A 20,738-nucleotide genomic window follows, 5' to 3' on the forward strand; every position below is an offset into this window, starting at 1 on the left:
GCCATTATAATTTAGACAATAGCGGCCATTTTTAGAATTAGACTCAGAGTAACCCAAGGCATAGCAGATATGCCAAGCTGTAAAAATAAAAGACTAAGACACACAGACATCAGAGCAACTCATGATGTGGCTATAGGTTGGCCCTTTTATTTCTGTCTTTCCCCCAGCATTGTAAATCAAACCTAGAGTTTTCACAAGTATTACGCCATTGGCCTATATAAAAGTGCTCTCTTCACTTTTGATTTTGATACAGGGTCTCATTTAATTTGTCATAATGGCCTTGAACTTACTATGTATCCTTAAGGCTGCCCCTTATATGTAATCCTTTTGTCTCAACCTTTTCCATAGTTGAATTACCCACGCATGACCCAGGTCAGGATTAGGATGTCTCTTCCTTGTGATTTTATTGTTCTTTATTGAGCTAAGCACAACATGGATGATCAGTTAGTATTTGTTGAATTAAAATTTTGGGAGCAATGGGAATCTCTCTGGCTTCCCATAGAGCCATAATTCAAAATGAATTATGATGCACAGTGGGGCTCTCTAAATATAAACAGTGAGTTCTTAAGATTGGAGCACATGGTCCAAAAAATGATGTGATGTTCTAATGGGAGATTAGCTTCTTCCCTGGAGGAGATGCTACCTTCTGTCAGCCTGGCCTAGGAAATCTATGGTGAACACTCTGGTTATGTCTCCTGAGCATGATTTTTTTGTCCATCTGTGTACTTTCCTTAGTGGATACTATTGATCTCTGTAACTCTTAGGGTGTTCAGACTACAGCTAACAAGGTCTCACACTTAACACTGGGTTCTTCCTAGTAGATATATTACTGAAGGTAATAGAGGGTAATACCAAAGACTTACTGCAAATTATACTATAAATACACATGTCTGACTAATTGGTAAAGATATCTTTATCACTGAGCCTACTAGTTCCCAAGAGTGGATCATATTAATAACAGTGTTATGATAGTTACTACCTTCCTGGCCCTTACCAGGAAGTGGTTAAGCCTGTGCAGGAGACTGTAACCAATTTAGAAATGGAAAGAGATGTTCCCTAAGGAGGTGCTAAGTGACCTCTACCCTGTCATTGAAGAGGAATCTAGAAGGTTCCCCAGGCAAGAGTTCCTGCAAAGAAAAGTAATGTTAGAGACAGTTCTTTTTTTTTTAATTTATTTTTTTTTCTCAAATCGTAATTCATTCACACAGGGGTTATAAACACAGAAAGGCAGGATGTGGGGAAGGGAATGACACTGGAGTGTGGGTGTTCAGGGGGAATACAGATATCTTTCAGAACCGGGTATCGGCTGGGTGAAGGTTCAGGAGACAAGTCACTATTGACTCTGCCTATGACTCACTTGTCCTTATCTAAGTTGGTATTGTCTGCCAAGGCTACCTATTTACAAGGTCTATGACTACTCAGGCTTGTAAATTTCCACAAAAGCTGCCTGTTGTCATTAACTTATAGCCATCTGTTTCAATGTTTTTCCAGTGAGACCCAAGACTTGGTGTTAGTATACATGTATGACAGGCCTATTGCTGATTTTAGGTCTATGGCTGACTTTAGGCCTCCAGTGTGTAAGCAGGGCTGCCCCTGACATCTCCTCCCTTCTCTAAGTATAGAAGGGCTGTGGCAATTCTAAACTTTCGAAGATGGGGATAGAGGCCTGACCTCCAGTATTTGAAGGGGACCTTGTAATGGCTCCCGTCCCCCTGTCGTTGTCCAGTGAGGCATGAGGGCCATACCTGTCCCGATGAGACAGTTCTTAAATGATACAGAAATATGCTGTCTTGAAATGGATGTGTGTTCTGTCTTAGATGTATTTAATGAGATGCTTGTCTCATAACAGTCAACCAAGTTCAGCTGAGAAGAGTAACTGGGGCTTTTGGTTGGTGCAGTCTGTGTCCTTAGAACATCATAAAGCCTTGACAACAAGATACATGTAACAACTAAAAGCCTTTGAAAAGGGCCTCTGCCAAGTTAAAATGTGCTAACACAGGACACCACTGTGGCTGGACTGGTAGTTATCTAAAGCTCTGTCTTTGAAGAATTGGTCTATACTATAGATTCTCCTCTTAAATTAGCAATTGTTGACCTTATAATACTACGTGTGTCTTCTACCACATCTTGTGGCTCTTTGATGTATGGTTTATGTCTAAAATGCTCCACTTTACCACATTGGGCATAACATTATAAACAGAACAGATAAATAGGCTTTCTTTATCTCATAGTGATAGATGGAAGAGGATCAGAAATTTGGGACACACTGAGAGGGAGTGGCTAAGTGAGACAGCTGCAGGCTTAACCTTAGTACTTGCCTATGGCCAGGGTCATGGCCTTGAGCTTGCTTCTGACAAGCTTCACCACCATGCTCTTCTGCAAAGGGGTCGATCGGCAGCAGAGGACGGAGCGACACTGTTTGGCAAGGAAAAGAAATTTGTCCTCCAGGCTTTTCTCAAGGGCATAGGCCAAACTTCTCCCATCAATCACAAGGCTTGGGCTAGGGCTGGAGTCAGCGGATGTGGAGGCTGAGTTGAAAGAGAATCCCACATTCAAGTTGCTTTCAGAGTTCTGAGGGGTACTTCTAGAGTTTCTGGACTGCACATAGCGGAGGCATTGATCCAACAGGGCAGCACATGCTTCCTAAAATTGACACACAACACATTTCAGTAGGGTTTTGTCACTGATCCTGGTTCTCTGCCTCAACAACCCCCAGTTGAAGTCCTTTTCATGGCTCTTTTGACCTCCAGAAAAGGAAGCACAGGTAGAGAGAATGGCTTCTTGCAGAGGAGAGGAAGAACTCACCTTCCACTGGATTATACTTTATTGACTATGCTGGTATGCTAAAGTTGAAACGGAGCATGTTCACCTTCATAGGTGTGGCTGCATTATGACTAGACATTACATGACGAGTCTGAAAGTTCAACCTGTATGCCTCTAAGTTCTCTAGGAATTTTGCCTAAACCTTGCTGCCTCATACTAAGCCATCAACAGTAGTACACAAAGCCCTTTCAAAGCCCTTGCTGGACCAGCCTCTCTCTCTCTCTCTCTCTCTCTCTCTCTCTCTCTCTCTCTCTCTCTCTCTCTCTCTCTCGCATATCTATCTATCTATTGAGCATACACACACATACACACACACACACACAGAGACACTGTGTTTTAAATTATCTGTGTCATTACCAAACTGGAGGTGAGTTCCAAGGAGAAGGAAAACTTGGCTATTAATATACTTTGGGGACAGGAGCCAGACACCAAGGTAGGTGCTCATTTCCAGGAACAAACAGACCATGGAGAACTTTGAAAGGCTCCTGTCCTCATGTAGACAGACAACCCACTGGCCTAGGGCCTAGTTCCTTACAGACATCAAGCTGTGGCCAATCAATACTTACTGAAGACTGTTACATGCAGAAAGTAATACATCTGAAAAGAGATGGCCAGTGCCCGTAGGAAGACTTGGAAGACAAGACAGGACCCTGGAAATGACCACTTCCTATCACATATGGGGAACACACAGACTTGTGACTGGAGATAGAATTCTCTGCTAGAGGAGGACATTCTGATAACCGGAGAAGACTTAAGAAGAGTCTGGATATAGAAAGCCATGAGGTTCCTGAACCTACTACAAAGTACCAACATAGCTAGTTCGCTGTGAACTGAAGCAGGCTCATTCCATCCAATTTCTACCCTGATGCAGCTGCTGTACCTCGCCAGGGGCACAAAGCAGCTACTCATGAACTCTGAAAGAAAACAGTAGCATTTGGATAGGGAAAGGAAATTATAACAATAAGGACAGCAAAGGGTTGCAAATGTTTTATGTTACCCTAGAATTCTCTGGCATGGCCAAGAGACTGAGGAATCAAAAGTGGATTCCAGAAAACAGAAGCTCAGGAGGAAGGAAGGGCACCCCCCAGTGCTCAGACATGATGTGAGAATTCTCTGGTTTTCTTTGTTTTGTTTGGTTTGGTTTGGTTCGTTTGTTTTCCTTTTCTGTTTTCTCCTAGTCCTCATCATATGGATTTTCCTATAATGGCAGTAAACAAAGCCATCTAGGAATGAAGACTCAGAAGGAGTGGAACCAGCCTCTTCTCTCAGGTCTATGGTGTCAAGACAGCAGTATGATGATTGCCTTTGTCTATGTCCTACCATTACATGCAGGTGGGGTTGGGGAGGAAAATAGGAATCAGAAAGAAGTAAAATACACCCTGGTTTTCTTACCAGAGGACATTAAAAGAGACTCCTAGAAAACTAGAAAGTACTGGAAAGATGGCAAAGGGAGATACTTTAGCTGGTCCTATAATGCTATTTATGAATTCATGGGTTCCCTATATGCTGTGCACACATGGGCATAATCCTGAGGGGACAGTAACACTCTGAGAATGACATTTTGGTACAGTCCCTATCCCTGCTCCAAACTGACATTCAAAGAGAAAATTATGTATATTCAAAGATGGGCACTGGAAGCAGACAAAGCTGAGCAAATGACCCATCCAGAGTCCGAGCAGAGCCTAAAGTACAAATCTAACAGGATAGGTCACCTGTTTCCAAAACTCCATAATCCAGAGGAATAGAAAGGGGGAAAGGGGTATGAGTCATAACATAATTGACATAAGTCACATGACAAGAGTTCAGTGTCCCAAGAACCAGGAAATACCAGCTCCAGTGCAAAGCCACAATGAACAGAAGGTGACCCTGACACTAGAATAATCTAACAGGGACATTAAAGGAGCCATTATAGAAAAGCTACAAGCAAGCATTAGCATTTTGAAAACCAGTAGCAAAACAGTTTGGGGAGAAAGATTGTGAGCAATACACAGAAAAACCACATAAAAATGTGAATGTAATCCTAAATAATTTATGTAGACTCTCTGCCCTTAGGGAGATAGACTGCAGCACCACACTCCTTAAGTGTGAATTCACACGGACTTACTTCCAGAGTTAAGTATAAAAAAGAATAGGTAAAAAAGCTCCATTCCTTGTAAAATGGATACAAGTGGCAAATACTAGGGCATCATGAGCGGGATGACATGATTATACAATGCAATTAAAAAAAGACACCTCATGCCCTTCACTCAAAAGTCACAGCTTCACTGTAGTCACAATAAAACCATCAGGTAAATCTAACAATCAAGCCAGTCTATAAATAATGTTTTCAGCCCTCTTCAAACTGCCAAGGACATGAAAGACAAAGATAGCCCTAGGAACTGTCACAGTCAGGGACATTCAAGAGAGCTTTGACAAACAGATGTAATGTGAAGTCTTAAAACAGGATGAGAGGTGCCAGGTAAGATAATCTAATACAGCACGATCTTTAGTTAGAGCATGTGATAATATTCGTTTGTGGGTATAACAAATGTGCTATACTACCCTGAGATGCTAATTGGAAGAAACTGGATGTGATATGAGAATGCTCCATGGGCTTTTCCAAACGTTTTTGTAAATCTAAAACCATTTTATATATGGAATTTATTTTATAAAATCCCCACTATATAGGCTTAGAAGTAAAGACACAATAATAGATAAGAGTAGTGAGCTTGAAACACAAACACACCATGCTCAAGCTGCTTCGAACAAGAGGCAAAGAAATAAATCACAACAGTAGCCACTCAGAAACATTGATTTTTACTCAGTAAGGGTTCAAGGACTATGCTGATTTCATTTAAAACCATGTAAAGTGGATATGGTTAGCATGCTGAATGGAAATAATTGCCATTTCAGTCTTCAATATGCAGAGAAGACATGGTTCCAGAAGGAAGGTGTAGTTAAGCTATTTCCTGAGGAAAGCAACAGTATTTGTTGTCAGCAGGCTTGCCCTCTAACTTCAGACACAAGGGACATGGTAAGCCGAGGAGACTCAGGAAGTCCTGTCTCCTGACCCTTAAGACACAAGAACTGAACCGTTCTATTTATCAACTGAGTGGTTCTGACTTTGGAGAAGAGAGCACCGGGGTCCACACAACGAAAATGAATAAAAGCTACTCCTTTGGATACTGAGGAGCTAATAAAGTTAAATGAACTGAAATATTATTTAATCAGGTTGTACTCAAACTAGGAATCAGTAACAGAAAGGTGAAAAGATAGCCTAAACACTTATAAATGAAACAAAACACTCGAGCAATAATCCACAGACTTAAAAGGAAATAGAAAGTATTTATAAAAAAACATCATGAGCTGTATGTACCTGAAAACACACTTCAAAATTAGGAGGTGCAGAAAATAAGTTCCATATATAAAATGGTTTTAGATTTACAAAAATGTTTGGAAAAGCCTATGAAACATTCCCATATCACATCCAATTTCTCCCAATTAGCATCTCAGGGCAGTATAGCACATTTGTTTTACCCACAACGAATATTAACACATGTTCTAACTAAAGCTTGTGCTGTATTAGATTGTCTTACCTGGCACCTCCCATCCTGTTTTAAGACTTCACATAGTACTGAGTGAACAGTTGTAATGTATATTTTATATTAGAAAAGAAAAAATGTTTGAGCACAGGAAATAAAAACAAAGAAGCACAAGAAGAGGAGAAGGAGAAGGACAATGAAGAAGAAAAAGAGGAGGAAGAGGAAGAAGAAGAAAGCTCAAATTGTCATCAATAAAACTTCCAATACAACAAGCCAATAGAAAAAAAAAGACATCAAGGCAATACAAACCTCATTCTTGAAGAGTAAGTATAATGGATGGACTAGCATCAACGGTAACCAAAGAACAGACACAAAATAACAGTGTCCTAAGTTAAAGAGGGAGTGTCACTAAAGACCCACAAGCATCAAGATAGCAAGGAGAGACTGTCAACAACTTGGGTCTCAGAGACAGGGTCCTGAACACTGGACAGCTAATGATCTGAGCATAGAACTTAGAAGGAATCCATGAACCTCCATAGAGGCTGTCATGGCCTTGAGCTCCTGTAAAGAAGGCAGAGGAGGAGCTTTGCATGGAGGGAGGCCAAAGCTTCAGGAAGAAGCCTGTGGATATTCTGAAGAGGTTTCTTTTTTTTTTTTCTTGTCTTTAAGCACTTAATTATTATTGTTTAACCTCTTCTTGGGATACTTTTCTATTTTGAGCTTACATCCTTTTTATTGATATGCAAACCACATTCCACTCATTTTTTTAAAATAATTTATTTTTTCTCAAATCGTAATTCATTCACACAGGGATTATAAACACAGAAAGGCAGGATGTGGGAAAGGGAATGACACTAGAGTGTGGGTGTTCAGGGGGAATACAGATATCTTCAGAACTGGGTATCGGCTGGGTGAAGTTTCAGGAGACAAGTCACTATTGACTCTGCCTATGACTCACTTGTCCTTATCTAAGTTGGTATTGTCTGCCAAGGCTACCTATTTACAAGGTCTATGACTTCTCAGGCTTGTAAATTTCCACAAAAGCTGCCTGTTGACATTAGCTTATAGCCATCTGTTTCAGTGTTTTTCCAGTGAGACCCAAGACTTGGTGTTAGTATACATGTATGTTAGTATACAGGCCTATTGCTGATTTTAGGCCTATGGCTGATTTTAGGCCTTCAGTGTGTAAGCAGGGCTGCCCCTGACATCTCCTCCCTTCTCTAAGTATAGAAGGGCTGTGGCAATTCTAATCCTGCGAAGGCTGGGATAGAGAGGCCTGACCCCCAGTAATTGAAGGGGATCTTGTAATGGCTCCAGTCTCCCTGTTGTTGTCCAGTGAGGCATGAGGGCCATACCCATCCCGATGTCTTTTTCCTGCAGAGGGGATACTTTTCACACCAACCCCTATGCAGTCAGGCTTGTCCCTCAGGGAACCCATTTCTGAAGAGATTTCAAGTGGGGAAATCAGACTCTAGATCACGGAGAGGCTGGGCATAGACATCTCCTGCTTATATGAGGATTTAAGCAAATAAATATGACTAGACCAGAGAAGTGTCTAGGGGCAGTTGATGAAACCAGAGAAGTGCATGCTAAATGGACCACTGCCTTGGCTCCAGATTCGAGTTATGTAGGACCTTATTTAAAAAAACTTCAGTGGTGTGAACAAGAAGTTGAACCTTCCATTAATAAATCCCATATGTACATTCTTTTGTTATTAAGAAATCTTAGATCCAACTTCTTCACCTAAGAGACATCTGTCTCCAGGGGCTACCTGATAAGTGTAGTCCTCATCCTTCCTCACGGAAACTTCTCTTTGCAACAGCTAGAGACCATTACAAAAAACTGCAGCCAATCAAAATGCAGAGTTGTGAAGCCTAGTACCAATGGATACATTTATAATACAATCATTAGCCAAGTAGAACCTAAGGCTCAGGGATCATAGGGCAAAGGGGGCAGAATGGTCTTAAGAGCCAGAAGAACATGGAGTTTGTTGTGAGATTGCTTCTTCTAGAAATATCAGAAGCTACACACATGATGTCTTACCAATAGGGCTGCCTAATCATGATCTGAACAAGGACAATAAAGACAAGCTACATGGATGGGGGAAAGCCAAAGAGGCCTGACCCCACAAAAAGAACTACAGGCAGCCAAGGGATGCTGAGAGTGGGAGAAATACCCATGTCACAACAATTAAAATTTTTTAAAGGCCATAAATTTGAAAGAGAACGAGGAGGTATGTGAGAGGGTCTAGAGGGAAAAACGAAATGATGCAATTATAGTCTCAAAATATAAAATTGAAAAAAAAAAGATATCCCAGAGAAGTCCACAGCTTCCAAGATAATGATAAGAACATCCCAAGACTCAGAAATTATACACATAAAAGAGGGATGCAGTGGATAACCATTCTTCTCATGGTCACAACCAAAGGTGGAAGCCTTGGTGGCTTTCTAAAATAACTCTGTCTTTGGAGCCTACAGAATATAAGCCCCATCCCGCCTAGGACAAGGTGCAGCCTCTCTGGAAGCTACCTACCCGAGAATCAGCATTCAGTGTGATGACCTCTTCACCATGGTCCAGCAGTTTGCAGGCATATGCAATGTTAATGGCTGTTTCTTGTTTGTCACCTGTGAGAACCCAAATTTGCAGGCCAGCTTGTCGTAATTTGGCAATGGTTTCAGGTACTCCATCCTGAAGGCGGTCTTCTATCCCAGTAGCACCTGGTTAAATGTATGACAGTTCCAGTGAGTCCTTAAATCACAATTCTTGATGGGGAACAAATGCCATGTACCAAACATACCAAAGGCACTACCAACGACCTAAGACTTTCTTGGGGCTCACCTGCCAGATGACACTGAATGGCAAAAAGTCCCCCTAATAGCACGCTAAAATAATTCATCATTTCAGGACTGTGCTAGACACTTGCCGGAACTGTTGACATGACTCAGTCAAGAATATGTAGAAGGAACAAGGGCAAGTCAACAATTAACAAACAACCACTCATAAAGAGTGCCTTGAAATCTTTCTGACTAAGAAGCAGCTAACTTTACATATATAATCTGACAACAGGAACCATGGTGAGAGGAAATTACCATATGCCCAAAGAATTAAAAGAAAAGTCTTAATAGTTACCTATCCCCTATCCTCCTTCGAAAAGTTTTCATGCATAAAATTTAATGCTTGCTCTCAACCATGTCAACCATTTGTTATCCAAATAGATGATGCAGCAAGATTCATTAGTTTTTAAAACAATACCATCACATGAATGCTTTTTTCACAAACATAAAGAATTTAAGAGGTAAGATCCCCTAACTGACTTCATTATGCTTAGAAAAGTATGTGATGGGTTGAAAAAGATGAAATCTGAGATGCTCCAGAATCCCAAATGTGTAGGTCTGACAAGATCTCATATGAAAGATTACAGTCAAAACACGAGGGTCTGAAGTGTCTGAAATTGCCTTCAGGGTATACATGATGTGTAAAGTATACAAAAGGTCAGGTCATACTCCCTTGTGTATGTGAAAGAAACCACATACACTCAAAACCAAAATACTTCTTTTCCTAAGAATTTTAAGTGAAGAATACTCAAGTTGTATCCAGTGTTGAAATATGCCCAAGTCTGCCTCAATTTCGTACATCCTGATAAGATGGTTTCTGCATTCCTACCTCTAGAGGTGAGCTGTATCCCATGCTTTCCTGGGTTCCAGTTGTGACTGAGGTTTCTAGCCATTCCTACTATTTCAAGATCACTGTACTGGAGCACTGCAATGAACTGCATGTCTGTGTCCCCAGCTGCCAACAGTGCTTTGAGATTCACAGATGGAAGCCCTAACTTCCAATGGGACAGTGTTAGGAGGTGCGGCCTTGCACAGGTGATTATAAATAGATGAGGTCATGAAGGGGAGATCCTGAGTCCCATGATGCACAGAAGCACTAATTCGGTTCTGAACTCTTCCATACACCCACATTAAAATACCCAGATGTAAGGTGGCTTTTAATGAAAGAGAATAGGACTGAGGGGTTTCAAATGACCTTTAGAGGAACCACAAAGAGTTCTGGAGAAAATGAGCAGAATGTTATAGCTAAATTTTGTTTCTTTTCCAGAGAAAGCAATTTAAGAACTCAGTATGACTCTTCCTATTGAAATGTTATTGGTGGGTTGTCTAACATAATCACCTAAATAAAAAGTGAGAAAGAGGAATTTGGCTTAGACTATTAAAGATATAAACAGCTCATTTCATCTTCCTCAGAAATGAGTGAGGAGTTGGGGAACTTCCTAAATGCCTGGCCCCTTGGTGAAGCTGGGTTAGGTGGCTCTTTTTTCAAGCTTAGGTTCCATTACGTTAAACCATAAATTTTCCAGGTGATAGGTTGCAAGTGGTTAATGACTGGGCTTCAAGAGCAAGAAAGATCTGTTAGATTTTTGTTTATTATTTCCATGAATTCATGCAGAAGCTCAAAAGATGTGTTGATCTCACAGTCAGTGTGAGACTGAAGTCAACCAGGGCTGCTCTAACTTAGGGTATATGATCAGATACACATCAGAAAGATGGGAAGTGGTGGATATCCAATTGCCAGAGACAATCTGTAGAAAAAAAGAGCAGTCAAGCCATCTCAGGTGTGGATGCAAGTGCATGAGATTCATCAGAATGCCAGTGGCTGAGGTAGAGTGCAAGCCCCATCCCCACTCAGTGCTTCACGCCATCTCCTCTATCCACCCTTGCAGCAGCCTTCCCATACCAGAATCATTATTCTACACAGATAATTAAACTTGGATGCAAAGACTGGGTAAGTTCTCTAAGCTTCCATGACTAGTAAATGGCAGAATCTGGACTGAATAACCAAGCCAGGGCTCCAAACTGAGAAGAGATAGAAGGTAGGGAAGGAACTCACAGTTATCCTATTATGACTCAGGAAAGGGAACAGATTCTATCTGCATTGCACGCTTCACTCTATCTGAGAACTTAGCACTATGCAGGAGAAATACCACTCATCCACCTCAGCCACGGAGGGAGAGTGCCTGGGAGCAAAGAGGTTGAGAGGCAAAGAGGTTGAGAGAGCAAAGAGGTCCAGAGGCATCAGCAGGACACCCTCCCTCTTATCACTCTAGCCATCAGTAAAGAACATTCCAGAGCACCCCTTTATAGGTTTTTATGTTGTTTGATTTTTTTTTAAGACTAGGACCACTTATGTAGCACAGGCTGACCTGAAATTCATATCCTACAACCTGTACCTCCAAATCCAGGCCATACAGAGAGGTCCTGCCTTAACTGCCTGTTGTTTGCTTTCTGAAGACAGCCAGTGGTCTCACTATGAGAGCAATCCTAGTTCAGTAATCAAATCTGTGGTGTAAAATAGGCAGACACACTTTTGACAGCTTTCATTTAATTTACTAAAGATAGTATTCACTACGTCTCTGGGTTCCAAGTCCTGCAGCTTTCTGAGTAGGATATGTCTGTTAGACAAAGTATGTGGTGGTATTTTGTCTAGAGCACATCATGTTATTAAATATTAACAGTAACTATTATAAGAGACATGTATATATAGAAGTATAGATTCCTAACTCCTTTGCCCAGCAAATGAGGACAAAAGAATGCATCCTTTGTTAGAGAAGAAAAGATGAATTCTCTGGAGCTGTATGCAGGTGGAGTAGAACCTGAGTAACCTTTCACAAAAGGTATATATTACTGTCACAGTCAGTGTGACACATCACACACACAACTATGGGACACTGAGCTGAACTTATTCACTATTTTAATATAAAATATTAAAACACTGAAAAATTAAATATTAAAATAGGTACCAAAGTAATAAATACCCTAATGTCTTCCTAATAACTAATTGGATTTTATTAGAATTAAATGGGGACAAAGAAGGAAATAAGAGCCATCTTCTTTTCATCCCAAATCAACCTAAAATATTTATGAGATGCAAAACGCAGCATTTCCATGAATGTTCATATAGATTACCAGGGGCCTGAAATCTTTCCAACTATCTATTATCAAGAGGCTTGCTCTCTCGTAGCTATTTTGGTTAGAAAGTGAGGCTTAAAGGAGTCAAGGAGACAGCAACCCTAGAGTGCCTGGCATATGTGTGGCCCATGGAAGGAGCTGCAGAGTCTGTAGCCCAGCACAGTCCAGAGCAAGAAGAGCAGCCATGTTACTAGTCACTGGAGAACCCCTGCAACCAGCACTGCTCAATACAACAGGAACCTGGAAAACTAATTACCCAGCAGGTGCAAATTCGTCTCCAGGCGAACCGCAGACTGGAAGAGGAGCTCCTCACGGCTCTCCACAGACGCCTCAGCTTCTATGTGGCTTTGCAACCAGCAGGCATACTCTTCTTTGCTCAGAACCTATGGAGACACACTGTTGAATGTTGCACTGGGTGCTGTGCATGGGAGGTTGGGGGAAAGGGCAATTGCTAGTGTGTGCCCTCATGAAGGTGCCCCTCACTCACCCTCTTGGCAATGCACAGGGTGCGCAGGCCTTCTACTGCATAAAGGTTGAGGTAATTTTGTGTTTTACTCCGGATCTTTTTCTGATGCCTTCCTCTGGCGTCATCTATTTTAGGGTACAAGCAGAATCAGTAAGAGCAGCCGAGCTGAGTGCCCCCTTGAGGGTCTTCTAGTTGCCTGTCATATTGATTACAAATGGTGTGCAAATGTCACAGAGCTCAAAGTCAACCAGCTGTTCCTTTAAGAAAGGAATCTCATCAAAGCACAAAAATCAGGGTTGCTTATGAAATCATTTGATAAGCACAGGAGAACAAAACTTTATCAAAAGTGGCTTGACATGTTTTTGTAAAGTCTACTAAATAGAGGTATATAATAGTTTTTGAAAAGAACTTCAGACAAAGTCTCATTCCCCTACAATATTCCCCACTGGTGAGGAAAGATATCCAAGTGTTGTATATGTATATGTTGTATATGTATACTTTTACTAAAAACACACACACACACTTTGAGTGGAACTCAAATTGAAGTGGAACTGAATAATCTATAGACTGTTTTTCTAACTCTGTCAATTCTGAACTATGAGACCTCTGAACCCAGAAAGGCTTGTCTACTATTCAAGTTCACCTCAAGACAAACTGGACTTAGTCAGCAATTCAAGAGCATGACAAAGGACCCAAGAGGCTGACAATTGGGACAAAAAAAAAAAAAAAAAACCAAACCTCATTTTCATGTATGAAGCAGAACATAAACAAACAGTACTCTTATGGCATGAAAATGTCTTGGCAGGCCAATTCCTTAAACGTGGCCTCATATAGTCAGTAATGAACATGAAGTGTTGTCCTGGATTATTTAACTTTAATATTTAAATTTACTGAAACACAAGTTCAAAGATATCCTCAGTTTGAGTGCTTTATAGTGTTTTTTTTTTTCCACCGCTCTGGAATACTTCCTGAGTCTCTGGTTACCATTTTACTTTGAAATTAAAATACAAACCACCAAGCTCTTCATTGGTCTCTGGAGAGGAAGGGGTGGATGGCTCAGGAGAAGAGGCAAATAGGGCAGTGATTCTGATCAACCACAGTTATTGGGGAAAAAAACCCAAGTACTTGAATTAAAGTAGGCTAAGTCATTCAAGGCTTGAAATAGATGGATAGGGATGGCCACAGGCATCCATTTCTGAGATGGGTGGAAACCGAGGTATAGGAGAGAACTATCTGCTCAGCGTCTGATATAAAGGGGCACCTGCAGCACTCTGCAAAACCTGCTCTCTGGCCCACACTCAGCCTAGACACAAGGACACAAAACTCTACCACTATTGGAGTAACCTTTTCTACCCTATCAGGCAGCTTCTTATAAGACATTCCTACAGTACCAAGGCAGGGCAGTCAGAGGAAAAACAGTGCTGGGGCTTGAAGGACCTTTTCTATTCTGGGATTGATCTATGATCTGGTGGAGGATATAGGAGGTTGGGAAAAACTCAAGCTTCACATGAGCATCACTGAGTATCTTGGGAGTCTAAGGAGATTGCATTCTGGAGCAAGGGTATGCATCATCCATTAGTCTGCTCATATTTTGGACCAGAGCCAGGGCTGCAGACTCAGGCTAAAGTTATGGTATTTTCAGTGCATGTGATGTCATAATAATGCAAAAGTCTCTCTTTTTTTCCCCTGATATTCTACAGCAGTCCATGTGGTTTGTTGTCTACCTACTAATAGGAGGAAATTCTGTGTCTGGTTTTCACTGCTCTAGATAATGGAATACCAGTATACTCAGAAGTGGGATAAAGGCTGCCAGTACCTTTACTGCTTGCAGAGGGATCCATGCAGAAGAAGGCTGAGACTGAACCAGGGTGGGGTAGACAAGTGCCAGAGTGACACCCCCTATCACAGTCTAGAAAGACGACCTGTATGTTGACCAACTTTCAAATACAGTGGGACTGAGAGAGCAGCAACTGGCCAGACGCTGGGAGACTGTTGCTGCTGCTGCTGCTACTGCTCACAACCTGTGAGGCTCCCAAAGAGGGAAACAGTTTCTCATCTTGATACCAATATGTGTTTTTATAAAGTGCTAAGTGTGATTTCTTTTATACGTTGGAAATTATATTTTTCCAATAAGAAATCTTATTTTATTAAGATAGGAAACAGGGGAAAGATTGATGTGTTTACGTGGGGGTGGAGTTTAAAGATGATTCTTTGATTGTTCATGAGAGAGGGAGAAGAGAGAATAAAAAGATTTACTGAGGTAGTAGGTAGCAGCATGTGAGACCCTGCTGGGCAGAGGGCTACAGTGAACATGCACTCTGTCCTTGATCTCAAAGAAAGAAGGACAGGGGAGACTGAAGTTACACCTTAAAGTCTATCCGAACCACAGGCAAGGGAATCTTGAGAAGAGGCAACAGAGGATTAGGAGTTCATGTCATACCAGGAACTGAACCAGTGTGAACAGGGCTTCCTGTGAGGCAGGCATTGATACAAAGAAAGTAAATGACTTACCCAGGGTCAAAGAGCCAGGAAGTCCAGACCTAGTATTTGAACAGAGGTCTGTGAAGACTTGGCTGGGGTGGTGTTTTGTACCTAATACCATGTCACTTCCCACCATGGCAGGCAAGACAAAGATTTGGCTATGTGCTGATAGGCCACATAGCCCTTCCCACCCTGTCACATTCACTTCTGATAAAGTGCTGTGTGAGCTCTTTGAAGAAAGTGTGTGGCTTACTTCCAGCTAAGAGACCTGGGTACCCTCCTACTGTCATTATCTGTGCACGGGTGGGGTGGCCTGTTGCTTCTTGGGTACTCCTGGCTATCTATAACAAGTCTGTTCTTCTCTACACTTGTCTCGTCTTCTAAAACTAAAAGCTAAACAATGTCTGTGCATGGCCATGTGCCCAAGTGGGTGATTTCACAGTGATCCCAGTGTTCTGTATGCTACAGCTGCTCTTCCTGCTAACTACAGTTTCAGTCTTAACATGTCCGGTATACTTATACATCCTTCCTATCCAAAGCAACTGCAATAATTCCCAGAGGAAGGTGGAAATCCACACAAACAAACTTTTTTTATTTGCCCTACTTGCCATGTGGCACTTGAGAATTTAAGGTAGAAGTGTCATCACCTAGGCCTTCTAGTATATAAGGAACTTGAGCTCTGCTCTTCTTGTCTGCAGCTAACTGCAGGAGGCAGGCTTCTTCCAGAGGCCTACCATAGGGAGCAGACAGGAACAGGCACATGGGTGCACAGCAACCCTGTGTTGCAGTAGAATGACTGAGTGGGAGGGGCTGCAAAGCTCTCCAAAGCAGAGTGTGGGTTCTCCAACCTTGACCTTAAAGTTGTTCTGTTTATGTTTTGTCAAAGGTAAATATTTTCTTCCTTTGCAGATGCTGCTCAAGAGCAAAGCCTTGGGCACACTTAGCAACCATCGTCTCTGGTACTCTGCTGAGTTCCCTCTTAACTTTAATGAGTGTCCTGGCAGTGCCCCAGGTAATGCTCCTTCCCCTGTGACATATTAGGAGAAAATGAGGCATAAAATGACAAGCAGTCCATACTATTACATTTATTTTATTTAATGACATCTGTTTTTGAAATAGCCTTAACGTTGGTTGGTTTTAAAATGTCTTTTATACTACAAGAAGACTTACAGAGTCAACTAACCTGGGCCCTTGGAGGTTCACGGAAACTGAAACACCAACCAAAGAGTGTCCAGGGGCTGGACCTAGGTCCCCTACACAATTTGTAGCATATGTGAGCCTTTGCCTTTATGTGGGTCCCCTATCAATTTGAATAGGGTTGTCTCTGACTCTGTTGCCTGCCACAGGATCTCCTTCCCCAAGCTGGGCTGCCTTGTCTGGCCTTAGAGGGACAAGATGTGCCTCCTGCTGTAACATGATATCCCAGGGCTGGTGGTACACTAAGGGGGCTTCCCCTTCTCTAAGGAGAAGAGGAAGATGAAAGAGTAGTAGGGGGATAAGATGATGTGACGATGGGACAGGAGAGGAGGAGGGCTGCAACTGGGATGTAAAGTGAATAAATCAATTAATTAATGAATGCAAAAAAAATGTCTTTTAAAAGTGGAACAGTGGTGATGTAGTTTGGATCCTCCAAAGCCTGCGTGTTAAAGGTTTGGTCCCACTATTTTGGAGCAGGATGGATGATGTCCACAATCTGAAGCCTGGTAAAAGTTCATTAAATCACCATGAATATGCTTTCAAAAGGGGTAAATAGTACCTGGACTGCACCCCCTTCCACTTTTGCTTCCAAGCCACGAGATAAGGAGTTTGTTCCAGTAGGCGAGCCTATAACACCACCCTGCCTCATCACAATACTGACTGTGATAGGGTCAAGCAACTGTGTACTGCAATCTCTTAACTGTGAGCCTAAGTAATCCTCTCTATTGGGGATATTTTCAGGTATTTTGTTGTAGTGATAAAAAGTTGACTAAGGAGGGGTCATTACAAGACTTAGTAATAAGAGTTTCTTTATGGTTTATCTACACAGTTGTGATGTTCTTAAACCTCTTAAAATACGCACTGGCACAGAGTTTACATGTGACCTGGCTTCGGCCTCCTACATGAAGTCTGTTTCCTTGCCCAGCTAGGTATGGCTTACTGAACCCTATCTAGATAGGATGGGCTTCTTCAGCTGTCCTCTTCCCCACCCTTCATGCCAATGACTTCATTCTTTGACAAGTTCATGCATGCATACAGTACATCCTGATTACTGCCCGGTCCACCTGCCTCTCTAATCTCCTGCCCAGTCCAACCACATGCCTTCCTCCACACAGTCCTTTTCCTACAGTCCTTTTTCTTGTGAGATGACCCTGTATTCAGGTTCGAGGCTGAAGCCTCTAACATCTATCATTCTGCCATTAAGGTACTGCCATAGATAGGACAGAAGTGATCATCACAGCAGTAGAAGGAAATCTGCTCAGACAGCTACTGTGTCTGGGCTTTCTTTCATGTAGATGTAAACAAGACTCAGGAATGAAAATGAAGGTTATCTTGGAATGAAAAAAAAAAATCAACCCGTTAATAGAACTCTGCCCCTCTGCTGTTATGAGCATCAAGAACTCCATAAACAGCCTCACAACAGGTGATACCCAATGTGATTCCAGGATACAGAAGCCAGGAAGATGGTAGTGGTCAAACAGTAAACCCTGGTCTGGACCCTTCTGGGCTACTATTAGCATTAAGCTTCCACATTCCCCCTCATTTCTTGGTTCTCGCTACAGTGTTGAGAGGAGGAAAACCAAGTTCACTTTACAACATGGTCTTTGCTTTCCTTCAGAAGGTCAGGAGAATTTCTAGCTGCACAGAGTTACGACCTTTTTGATGGTTAATTGCACTGTGGTTTTAAAACCGTAACTTACCCCAAATGTAATGGAAAGAGGCTGCTTGGCCCATTGAAAGCAGAATGAAGATGCTAGCAGGCCCACTTCCTATGATCTCAATCTACTCTCACACAGCCCAACAAACAAGCTAAAGATTGTGGCCTAGAACTCAAAGCTGCCTCAAGTCTACAGCAGAAAGGAAACTTCCAGAACATTCAGTCTAAAGCCTCCCCAGTCTTAATTGCTTATAGTTTAAGTGGGATGCATTCCAAGAAATTTCCAACTCCACTATGCTTAGAGGGCAGAAGAAGGTGAGGTCAAGGTGAAAAGGCCCCCCAAATTCATACCACTGGGCACTAAGAATGCTGAGACTCTCAAAAGGTCTGTGTTCCAGGCAAGATAAATTAAAATCCCTTTACTCAGCTGGGTAAAATTTCTCAAACTCCCCTGCCTGGCTCTAGGGTACAATGTAAGAAGAAGAGGTTAGTTACCTGAGGAACAGGGCAGCAGGAGATCCATGACCACTGAATCAGCCCCCTTGGTGTAGACATTGATCTCATCAGTCAATGGGTGGCGGATCACCACTGACATCCTCTTGCGGATGGAGTCGAAGCCAAGTGTATGCAGCAGCTCGAAGGTGAGCGTGCCTAGGTGGGGCAACTCCACGGACACCTGGTCGTGAAGCCGGCCTACTAGTGCACAGCTATAGGCTCTGGCTGCATACACCAGTGCAGCCTCATCTGGGCTCTCAGCCTCATAGCGCAGCTCCCCCTCCTGCTGCTCCCTCTGCTCCCCTGAACACTTCTGGTCTGCAGTGCACTCTGAGGTCCAGCTTTCCGCCTGGCCTGCCTGGCTGGCATAGCCATTGCTGGCAATGGATGGTGCTGTTTGACCTAACTTCTCCTCCAGCCTGAGAAGCATGTTGTCCTGAGACAGGCTGGGCAGAAAAGCTGATCCGGATTTGTGGCTGGATTTATTGGTGGTCAGGTTCCCGATACTGCTACAGCCGGAAGCCAGGCGGCTGGGTGTGAACCTCCGAAGGAAATCTTCTATGGTCTTCACTGGGGACTTCAGTTCAAGCCTCACCCTCACCTGTAAGGGAAGCAGTTCAAAGGCAGGTGAGAAAAATCCCACCTATCCCTCATTCTTCAAAAGTGCCTCAGAGGAGCAAGTGGTTAACCAACGTTTGTCACAAAACTAAGCCTGTCTACTCCACTTACAGCCCAATGGAAAAGCCACTTAAGGACTAGAATAGTGGATCAAACCTGCAATCTCAGTACTCAGTAGGTTGGGGCAAGATCACAAATTCTAATCTAGTCGTGGCTACTTAAGGGACTAGTTTATATATTCTTTTGACTTATGTCAGTAAAAATGCTTATATACCAGTCACATGTCTAAACCCAAAGGAATCTTCCTCAGCAAATTAATAGACTGATTTGTGATCCCAATCACTAAAAGGTTTTTAACAAGCATCTGAAACAAAAAAGGAGGCATATCCAGAATATTGTTAGAGGTTCAAAAGGTTAACAAGAGAGCAATGAAGCCATTCCTTACTTAATGAGAAAATACTGAAACAACAAAAATCTGAAATATAAGGATGAACTCCAGTTAGAACAAATCCATCATGAAGGGGATAGGACATGACATCCCACCCCTAGGTAAGGAGCTGTTGGCAATAGATAGCTTTCCAGAGACTGGAGGGAAAGTCAGTTTTACAGGTGTGACCAGCACTAAGTTGACCAGGCTCCAGTGATGGCCATGAGTATACGAGCAGCACAAATTATATTTGAGCAGTTTAAAAAATGGAGTGGGGGAAAGACACACAAAATTTGACTGGGTTAAGAAGTGGAATGTATCTAAGAGGAGCTGAGGGAAAGGATGAATATGATAAAAAATACACTGTAAGGACTACTACTAATAATAATAATAAAGACAAAAGATGATGGGGGAAAAAAGCAAATGTTGAAACAACCCAAATCTGAAATGTACAGATTATTAAAACTTTATACCTGATCTTTGGGACCAAAGTTGTGAATTGTCGTAGTAGTTTGCAGCTAAGCCAGGCACTAGGAGACGTGAGACACAGGCCTAAATTCTGGCGAAAGCATTTTTAATTTGGACCTACAGTGCCTCTCTTTTTATTTGATTCTTTTAGTTCTGAGAACTGAGTCCTGGACCTTACACATGCTGAGCCCACCTTCTGCCATGGAACCACGTGTCCTTGTGCACTAGGATGACTAAATATGCTGTAAGTCTGAGTGGGGAAAGGTATCACTCTGCAGCACCTGATGCCTCCACTGCTCCCGAAGGTGATATTTACCTAAATGCAGGAACAGAAATGTATCCAGAAACATATTCATCTGCAGTGCAAGGGTGGGTAAGTAAATATTCTGTTCCCTCCATAGAACAGCACACATGACCTTCAGAACACACCTTATGTCAGGCAGAGGGTAACCTAGGAAACACTCAGCCCTCCAGGGATATATATGCCAGAGGGCTTTAATGCTTTGTGATAAAAGTTCCCACATCCAGGTAAGGGATGCTAAGGCGGCTTGTACCACAGAAGGAATCAGCTTCTCCTTGGAGCTGGCTATACAAACTTTTCATCTGAGTGTACATT

General features: G+C 42.3%; 1 protein-coding gene across 1 annotated transcript in view; it reads right to left on the reverse strand.

Moving 5' to 3' along the window:
- The window catches only part of Atp10a (ATPase phospholipid transporting 10A (putative)), a 163,483-nt gene that overhangs the window by 11,418 nt on the left and 131,327 nt on the right, over positions 1–20,738 (reverse strand). Inside the window, exons 10-14 of the mRNA XM_028785673.1 lie at positions 18,610–19,210; positions 12,801–12,904; positions 12,570–12,696; positions 8,877–9,061; positions 2,319–2,643 (exon numbers count right to left, since the gene is read on the reverse strand). Of these exons, the coding sequence (XP_028641506.1) occupies positions 2,319–2,643; positions 8,877–9,061; positions 12,570–12,696; positions 12,801–12,904; positions 18,610–19,210 (1,342 nt within the window). The remainder of the gene's footprint in view (positions 1–2,318; positions 2,644–8,876; positions 9,062–12,569; positions 12,697–12,800; positions 12,905–18,609; positions 19,211–20,738) is intronic.

Source organism: Grammomys surdaster, unplaced genomic scaffold (genome assembly GCF_004785775.1).
Source record: "Grammomys surdaster isolate TR1022 unplaced genomic scaffold, NIH_TR_1.0 125311, whole genome shotgun sequence".
In the NCBI taxonomy this organism is placed as follows: Eukaryota; Metazoa; Chordata; class Mammalia; order Rodentia; family Muridae; genus Grammomys; species Grammomys surdaster.